The sequence below is a fragment of the Chelonoidis abingdonii genome, chromosome 25 (genome assembly GCF_003597395.2).
Source record: "Chelonoidis abingdonii isolate Lonesome George chromosome 25, CheloAbing_2.0, whole genome shotgun sequence".
NCBI classification, from domain to species: Eukaryota; Metazoa; Chordata; order Testudines; family Testudinidae; genus Chelonoidis; species Chelonoidis abingdonii.
The window spans coordinates 8333465-8342809 of record NC_133793.1 but is presented as its reverse complement, the minus strand read 5'-3'; the positions used below and the strand labels follow the sequence as shown (position 1 = coordinate 8342809).

The 9345-nt window shown below is 52.8% G+C and overlaps 1 protein-coding gene across 2 annotated transcripts in view; it reads left to right on the top strand.

Annotated features, from left to right (window-relative positions):
* The first annotated feature begins 2899 nt into the window (after positions 1-2899).
* Positions 2900-9345, top strand: part of IFNLR1 (interferon lambda receptor 1) — a 12323-nt gene continuing 5877 nt past the window's right edge. Inside the window, exons 1-4 of one of the 2 annotated variants that reach the window (XM_032789548.2) lie at positions 2900-3011; positions 4040-4184; positions 7319-7497; positions 8850-8998. In XM_032789548.2, the coding sequence (XP_032645439.1) occupies positions 2954-3011; positions 4040-4184; positions 7319-7497; positions 8850-8998 (531 nt within the window). In that variant the 5' untranslated portion in view covers positions 2900-2953. The remainder of the gene's footprint in view (positions 3012-4039; positions 4185-7318; positions 7498-8849; positions 8999-9345) is intronic. The other variant, XM_032789547.2, reaches the window with a different exon arrangement.

Here is a 9345-nt window from a genome sequence, read left to right as displayed (position 1 = left end):
TCCATGAAGCAGTCATTTAAAGTATCGAGAAATTTTATCTCTGCATTTCGTCCTGAAGTGAAATGTTCCCAGTCAATATGGGGATAATTGAAATCCCCCACTATTACTGGGTTCTTAATTTTGATAGCCTCTCTAATTTCCCTTAGCATTTCATCATCACTATTATTGTCCTGGTCAGGTGGTCGATAATAGATCCCTAATGTTATATTTTTATTAGAGCATGACATTTCTATCCATAGAGGTTCTATGGAACATGTGGATTCACTTAAGATTTTCACTTCATTTGAATCTACGTTTTCTTTCACATTTAGTGCCACTCCTCCCCCTGCATGACCTGTTCTGTCAGGGGAAAGAGACACAGATAGATCAAGGGCAGAGCTGGGAAAAGCATCCAGCTCTCCCGACTTCCAGGCCAGTGCCCTACACGCTGAGGGACAACCTGGATTTTACACACTGTTTAAGGTTCTGGCTCAGGCAATCTGGAGACCACACAGCCCCACTGAACTCTTGGTATGCTGGCATGAGAGCAGAATTCGGCTGTAAGGGTCTCATATTGGATGCCCAAAGTTAGTGGACACCTTTGAAAAGCCAGTACAGAAAAGGGCACTGGAGGATACTGGAGGTGGAGGGAGTTTTAATAAAGCACATTTCAATTTCCTAAATGAGTCTCAATACCATCCCAGATTAATACCTGTCTCCTCCTGCATTCCGTGTGCTAACTATCCATGGGTTTTGCTTGCTAGGCAGCACCACCTGCTGGTACTGACCTGCCATGTTAGCTTGTTTCTTTGCTGTGGTTTAGTTAGTTTTTGGGGGCTGAAACCTTGACCCTGTTGAAGTCAAAGGGAGTTTTGCCATTGGCTTCCGTGAGGCCTTTTCACCCCTGATGTTCTACAGGGACACTCAGGCACGGAGGTCGGGGTCTGCTAACTCTTGCTAAAAATTGCATGTTCTCTTTTATAATGACCTGCCTCCAGGGCTCTTAGGAAGACCTGAAGTGAGGTGTTTGCCTAGATGCTGCTTCTCACTCTGCTTCAGAGTGGGGAGAAAAGTCAGAAATTGCTACTCGCCTTCCTGTGCAACCCCATTCCAGGTCTGGAAACTTCCTCTACCTTCACCCTGGTCAGTCACCCTCTTTCGGCACTGTAGTCAATGAATGCTGTCTGACCTCTGCCATGGATGGGGATATTAACCTGTTATAACCCTGAAGCATGTCAGATGACTGGGGCCTAGGGATAAAGATCACCTGGCTATCAACAACCCTGTGTGTCAGCCTTTCATTCTAGGCACATATGTGCAGGCAGCCCTAGCACACACATGTGCATTCGCTGTCTCTCTGTGCACTGCTCACACCTCCTGTGTGCGTGTCTCTCCCCAGCTGTCCTGTTCACCACCACAGGGGAGCATCACAGATGCAGCATCTGCCCTCCAGCCTCATTAACAGACACAGTAGATCCCTCACTGAGATTTGAGGCATCCTAAAGAGTTGTTGGTGCCCAGGACTTGAGCATATCTGGAGAGTGGCCGGGAATGTGTCCGGGAAAGGGGGATGAGGGGATGCCCCAGGGCCAATGACAGGAACAAAACAGTGGCTGCCCATACCCTGCTCCCCTGCTTTGGTTCTCCTGCAAGTGAAGGTTCCACTGTGCAATGCAGGCAGGCAGTGAGCAAACCAGCCTCTGGGTAGAGCTTGGTGGAGAAATTTCAACATTTCTCTCGTTAGCTTAGAGCATCTGCACTAGCAGAGATGCTGGGGGTGTGGAAATGCTGGAGTGAAAGTTTTATGTTCTGCATTGCCTTTTTTGTTAATCAGTGAAACTCTCCACAATCGTCTATCAGTCTGTCTGGACTTTTTGAAATGCTGGTGAGAGAAAAATCGTCAGGGCTTACCTGCAACACCACACCCACTGGCAAGGGGGTGCACTGGGTCAGCCTGGAGCATTAACAGTTCTCAATACACCAAGGAGAAACCTATGGTCTCTGTGAGAAAGTGCCCAGGGGTGTGACTGGGTGTAGACCTGGAGTCCAGTCCCAGCTCTGCCACTGATTCAGTGTGACTTTGGCAGGTCACTTTCACATCTCTGTGACTCAGTTTCCTCATCTGTAAAATGAGCATAATAATGTCTTCTCAAAATATGCTGAACCCAAAGATATAGGCTCAACACAGGAATGACTGGATGAAATCCTTTGGCCTGCTACTAGATATGCAGGCTAGGTCAGTGGTCCCCAACGCATTGCCCACGGGCGCAATGGCGCCCGTTGGGGCATCTATGTGTGCCCGTGTACTGGCCGGAGGACAAGCATCTGCCGAAATGCTGCCGAAAAGCGGCGTAATCAAGAGGCATTACCGCCAAAAAGCAGCGTCATCAAGAGGTGATTTTCGGCGGCATTTTGGTGGTGACGCCTCTTGATGATGCTACTTCAGCAGCATTTCAGCGGTGATGCCTCTTGACGTTGCTGCTTCTCAGTGGCATTTTGGCGGATGCTTGTCTGCCGGCCACGGTCCTCGGTGGCTCATCGTCTGGCGCCTGCCACCCGGAAAAGGTTGGAGACCACTGGGCTAGGTAATCATAATGATCTCTTCTGCCCCTAAAATCTATGTATGGATCTAAGAATACTTCCCAACACCAGAGGGCTATTTGGAAGCAGAATTATTTGTAAAACACTTTGGAAAGGAAGGCTAGAGTGTATTTATCATTGAAGATTGAGAGCTGTTTTCTTTTATTACAGCAATCATTAAACCGGGAGCTCCATGCCCTTACACACAGGTGTCCTGTGTTCAAACTATAGCTCTGTCTTTGAACTGCAGCTGATGTGTGAGGCTACCTTTATCTCAGGGAGTGGTTCCTGTGTTCTCCTGTAGGTGGCTGACTGGCAACGTAACTTATTACAGGAAACTGGATAATGAAAGTGGTCATGAGAAAAGAAACACATTACAAGTCTCAGCTTCAGCATGTCTGCCGGGAGAATTAGAATCCTGGTGGCTCTGTCTTCCTTACAGCAGATTCTAGGTACAGTATGGAAATCTTTGTGCTGCTTTGCTCATGCTAAAGGCATAGTCTAAGCATAGCATGTGCTTTTTGCTTTGTCTTTGCCGAAACACTCACAGTCTCTGTGGACGGGGCCTTGGCCATGTAAACAGGAGTGAAATGTAAGGCTCTGGGGTGGATAAATATCAAATTAAAGGTTTTCCTCTCAGATATGCCCACATTTGAAATGGGAGGTGCGATTCCCTGTTCATGGAGATATACCCACACTAGCTATGCTCTAGTAATGCCTAAAACTAGCAGTGTGTCCGTGGGGGCACAGGCGGGATTGTTCTCAGGATGGCTAGTCCGAGCCGCTACCAGTGCTGCTGTGGACATACTGCTGTTTTTAGGGACTGGCTCATGCTGAGCTAATGCAAGTACATTTACATGAGCTGGGCATCACACCCCCACCTCAGATGTGGACCCACCCTAAAAAGCATCCTCCTGAAGGAGCAGGGATAGATAGAAATTGGTTCTGTCCTGAAAACCCCAGGTGCCTGGTGTGTAGGGCTGGCAGGGCCGTGACCTGCTTCGAACTCAGAAATCTGGAACTTTTGGAGAAACATGTTTTAAAAAATTGGAGTTGAAACAGTTGTCTGAGGAATTGCCATAAGAACTGAAGGCAGCACTGTCAAACCAGAGCATGTCAACTAAGAACTGATCCAGTCCTTTCCCCAGAGCTGGATCTGAACCCCAAGCTGCTCCCAGGGGTTGAGAAAAGTGTGGGCAGCCTATGACCTCACTGAGGCTGGACTCAGATGCACCAAGCTGGTTCTTGCGCTTGAAGGACAAAGCCTGAGGGGCAGGAAGATGGGCAAAATCAAAACTTGGTCCCAACACCCCTCAGGGCTGGGGTGAATCACGCCCATCAGGAGCGCTGCAGAAAGGCATCAGAGAGCAGTAGGTCCTCACACGTGCTGTTCTCCCATGAGCGCCCAAACCAGTCCCAGCCCCAGAATCAAGCCTGGAGCATTCAAATAGCTTTTCCTTCCTATTTCCTTCCTTTCCAGGCTCCTTAGCTCTGTGGCAGCCCTCCGTGCCACCGTCCCCCCCTCGCAACGTGACGCTGCTGTCGAAGGATTTTGGCATGGCTTTAATGTGGCTCCCCGGGGAGGGGTCCCCACCAGATGTGCTGTATACTGTGAGGTACCGAAGGTGGGTGTCCCGCAAGGGAAAGTGACTAGGAGTGCCTGGGGCTTGTTCCCCATGGCAGGTGGGGTGTGGGGAGAACTGTGGGTGGCAGTTCTATTAGCAGGGTCCGTTCCTAGCTTTTTATGCTGGATGGTCCAGGCCCGCAAACAAACTGATCAGCTACAAGGCCGTCCCTTGTAGAGCTAGGATTGCCAGATGGCTGGTTTTCAACTTGAACACCCAGTCGAAAAGGGAACCTGGCGACTACAGTCAGCACCACTGATTAGGCCATTAAAAGTCCTGTTTGTGCGGGGCTGGTAGGCTCCCTACCTGGCTCCACGTGGCTCTCCAGAAGCAGGGACATGTCCCTGCAGCCTCTAGGTGGAGACGCTGCCAGGGTGACTCTGCACCTTGCCCCTCCCATGAGCACTGGCTCTGCAATTCCCATTGGCTGGGAACTTCAGCCATTGGGAGCTGCGGGAGTGATGCCTGAGGGTGAGGCAACGCACAGAGCCACCTGGCCACGCCTCCACCTAGGAACTGAGGGACATGCTGGCAGCTTCCCAGAAGCCACCTGAGGTAAGAGCCGCCTGGAGCCAACACCCCGAACCCTCTCCCACACCCCAAACCTCTGCCCCAGCCCTGAGACCCCTCCTGCACCCAAACACCCTCCTGGAGCCTGCATCTCCCACTCCCTCCTGCGCCCCAACCACTTGCCCCAGCCCAGAGCCCCCTCCCACTCCAAACCCCTCAGCCCCAGGCCGGAGCCCCCTCCTCCACCCCAAATGTCTCATCCTGGGCCCCAGCCAGAGCCCACACCCCCAGAGCCCTCACCTCCCACACACACACTCCAACCCCCCGGAGCCCTGAGCCCCCTCCCACACTCTGAACTTACTCATTTTGGTCCTACCCAGAGCCTGTCCCCAGCCCAGAGCCAGTCCCCCTCCCTCACCCAACCCCTGCCCCTGCCCAGAGCCCCCTCCCAAACTCCAAACCCCTCAGCCCCAGCCCAGACCCCCCTCCTGCACCCCAAACCCCTCATCCCTGGCCCCACCCAGAGCCATTCCCTCTCCTACATCCCAACCCCCTGCTTCAGCCCAGTGAAAATGAGCAAGTGAGTGAGGGTGGGGGAGAGGGTGGGAAGAGAGAGGGAGGGGGGATGGAGTGAGTAGGGGGTAAGGTCTAACAGAAGGGGCAGTGGTGGGGCCCCAGGGAACAGGTAGGGTGGGGGATGGGGCCAGGGTGTTCTGTTTTGTGCGATTAAAAGTTGGCAACCCTGTGTAGAGCACTGAGGGGAGCTGGGGTTCAGGCAGCTTAGAGCCTGGTTAAAAGTGTTCCCCAGCGCTGCCCAGGTCAGCAGGGCCGTGTTTGCTCTCTGTGCTGTTACGGGGACCCTCCTACTGCACCCCACGCAGCCTGGCTGCTACAATTCCCTTTCTCCCCTGCCATTCTGAGCACACCCCTGTGGTTCCTCTCTGGCTTCCTGTCTCTTACCACTGCAGTTTCAAGTTCCTTAATCTTGCCTGCCCCAGGCTCTGCCCTCCTCTCTCTCTCTGCTGCTCCCTTCAGCTGGCCCCTGCTTCCGGCTTTGCCTCCCTCTCCAGGTGGTGTCCGTCCCCAAGGGTCTGGTTCCTTTGGGGCCTGAGCCAAGTCAGTAGGAGTCTGTCCGTTGATGACCGTATAACTGGAGAAATGGCGTTTCACCAGCAGGAATCTGGCCCCTTGTTTTCATCTGGCCAGATGAAGTGGAGAATCTGGCCCCTTGTTTTCATCTACCAAGCACAATCTCTCTCTTATCTCTCCTTAAAACCCATTGCTTCAAACCTCCCCTTCCTTTGATCCTCCACCAGCCTTCCCTCCCTTGGGCTGCCTCTCCTCCTGCCTGTGTTGGCCTCTCCATCCCCAGGCCCTGCTTGTGCAGCCCACAATGGGAGGACTTGCAGATCCTGATCCATCTCACAGGGATGTCAATGGGAGCCTTTCCACTGGCCTCCACAGGCCTGGAGCAGGCCCAATATGCTTAAGCTAAGAGTTTCAAAAGTGACTTGCAGGCCCCAGTGTGAGACACTTTCAAGGGACCTGATCCTCAGGAGTTGCAGAGGACCATCTCCCTGGAAATCAGGACCTTTTAAGGCAGCTCAAGTAGAGTACCCAAAAAAACCCCACAGGTGCCTAAAATTCCAAGTCACATTTGAAAATCTTGGCCTGGGGTTGCAAAGCTTTTTAGGAAAGAGACTGAGTCCCGTTCCTTCTACCTTAAGTACTTATATGGCCCCCATCGCTGTAATATCTAAGTGCCTGACCATGTTTAAGGTGCTGCTCGTCCTGACTACCCTGCAAGGCAGGGCAGTGCTATTAACCCTGTTTTACAGATGAGGAAACTGAGGCACGGACACTAAGGCTGTGTCTATGCTTACCGTGGTGTGTGAAGTTCAGACATAGCACGCCCCCTCCCAGCACAGGAGTAAATAGCAGTGTAGGCGGCAAAGCACTGCTTAGCCCTGTAGAGTGGAGACATGCCAGAACCTTAGTGTGTGTACCCTACACGGCCGTACACGCCCAGGCTGGGCCTACCATATCTGCATTGCTATTTTTAGCAGTGTAGTGTCCTGCTATCTCCCTGCTGTCAGAGCCTTTCCCTGTGGCAGGGAATGCCTCTATCAGTCAGGAAAGGCTCTGGCAGGGAGGAGGCAGTGAGGACAGGCTGCAGCAGCTTCCCACTAACCGAGAATTTCCCTGCTGCCTTCCCTGTGCAGCCCGCTTTTCACTGCAGTTTGTCACTACATGTACCCTACACCATGCCACCACCAGTGTCATGGCGTGTGTGATTTTCCCAAGGTCACCCAGGAAGTCTGAGTCAGAAAAAGGGATTTGATCCATGGTTGCCCGAGTTCCAGGTTTGCACCCTAACCACTGGGCAATCCTTCCTTTCATTCTGTTGCTGTAAACCAGAATGTAAATCTTTGGGGCCATTTAAATAATTAGAATTTGGGCTCTGTCCCTTTGCCAAGGCCAATCCCTGGGAATAGGCAAATGTGGGGAGAGCTCTGCCATAAGCCCTCAGCCACATTTGGTGCTAATTCTGCAAAACCCCACCCCTGCTAGCCCAAAGAAGCCCTAGATGTTCAACCCTCTGTTGGTTTTGTTTCTTCTTTCAGATGGGATCACAAAAAGCAGTGGGAAAGGGTCCAACACTGCAGAAATATTTCCCAAACCATCTGCAATCTGACTTGTGTGTCAGACCCGTACAACAAGTTCAAGGCCCGTGTCAAAGCCCTGTCGGCAGGGCGCCAGTCCCCCTGGGTGGAGTCGGAATTCATGGAATATCATTTTGATGGTACATTATTGTTAGTCTATGCTATGGCTGAACGGCCTTTCCAGAGAGAATGTTTGTGTGATGCTCCCACAGCACTAGAAGAGTTTGGAGTTTCCCTCTACTCTCTTCCACGCTTGTAAGATTTCGTAAGGTGCTCAGATACCATGGTGATGGGCACGGCATAAGAACCTGAATAGAACAGACCCACACTACAGCTGTAGGCCCTATGCAGAGAGCTGAGTCTCAATAACCTCACCTGGGGGAAGAACAGTGCCCGTTGGGGAGTTTCTGATCGCAGGCTCTTTGTCCTTCATTATCCAACATGTTCACTGAGATCATGGCTTCTGCAGATCAAGTGGCTACCCCCAAGTCAGATGCTTCAAGCACTGACAGACTCACTGATGGGGGTAAAGGGGGCAATTGGTCAGGGGCCGGGGTGATTAAAATGGACTGGGGGCCACCGCCGGCAGCGCAGCGGGGCTAAGGCAGGCTTCCTGCCCACCCTCACTCCGCGCTGCTCCGGAAGCAGCGGGCATGTCCCTACGGCCCCTGGAGAGGGGGGTCTCCATGCACTTTCCCCACCGCAAGCACTGACTCCACAGCTCCCATTGGTTGGGAACTGTGGCCAATGGGAGCTGTGGGGCGGTGCCTGCGGACAGTGGCGCGCAGAGACCTCTTAGACCCCCCGCCTAGGACACACTGCCAGAGGGGTGTGCCAGCCGCTTTTGGGAGCTGCCCAAGGTAAGCGCTGACCCCCTGACCCGCTCCTGTACCCCAACCCCCTGCCCCAGCCTAGATCCCGCACCAAGCTCCCACCAAGAGCCCACACCCCCTCCCACACCCAAACTCCCTCCCAGAGACCACACACTTTCCTGTGTCCAAACTCCCTCCCAGAGTCTGACCCGGCATCCCCACCCACACCCAAATTCCCTCCCAGTGGAAGGGGCAGGGGTAGGGGTGGGGCAAGCGTCCTTGGGTTTGCGCGATTAGACAGTTGGCAACCCAACTGGGTGTGCATGTGGAAGCCCTGGCTGTGTCGGAAGAGCATGCCCAGCAGCGGAGCCGGCAGCTTGCTGACCACCAGCCAGCGTGGGCACAGCACCACCCAAATGTCAAGTGGCCCGCAGCCACGTGGGTGCAGCTTGTGCATACGTGGGGGCCCATTGACTCTTCTGCCCTGGGGCCCACCCTTGCTGTCGGCAGGCCTGAGAACTGGCTTTGAACTCTTTGCATCCATCTAAGAAAGAGCCTGAGCTTCACAAAAACTTAGTGTCCTGGGTTACTTTGTACGTGGCCTATTTGGGTGACTGGCTTTTGGCTGCATACTGGGATCTATGTGAGTGCTGCTCTAACATCTGGGCACTCAATTACAGTGGAACTGGCTCCCCCAGCACTAGAAGTGAGCATGACGGAAAGTACAATCAACGTGAGTGCCGCTTTCCCCCTGGCTTCCTGTGTGGAGAGCACCTTTATCGATCTGAAGTATGACCTGGACTTCTGGGAAGCCGGAACTGAAGACAAGGTCAGAAGATCAGTGCTTCATTGGATTAGGCATAGATACGTACTGGAGATGCAAAGCTGAGATCTTGGTCCAAATGTCTCTAAAGTTCTGGGGAGGGGAGCGGGTTGGATCTGGGGCCACGTCTACACTATGGGATAATATCGAATTAGCTAAAATCGGTTTTATAAAACTGATATTATAAATTCGATTTTATGCGGCCACACTAGGCACAGTAATTCGGCGTTGTGCGTCCATGGTCCAAGGCTAACGTCGATTTCTGAAGCGTTGCATTGTGGGTAGCTCTTCCCCCAGAACTCCAAAAGGGGCGGGGGAAAACCTGCGGGAAACTAATGGGATAGCTACGGAAG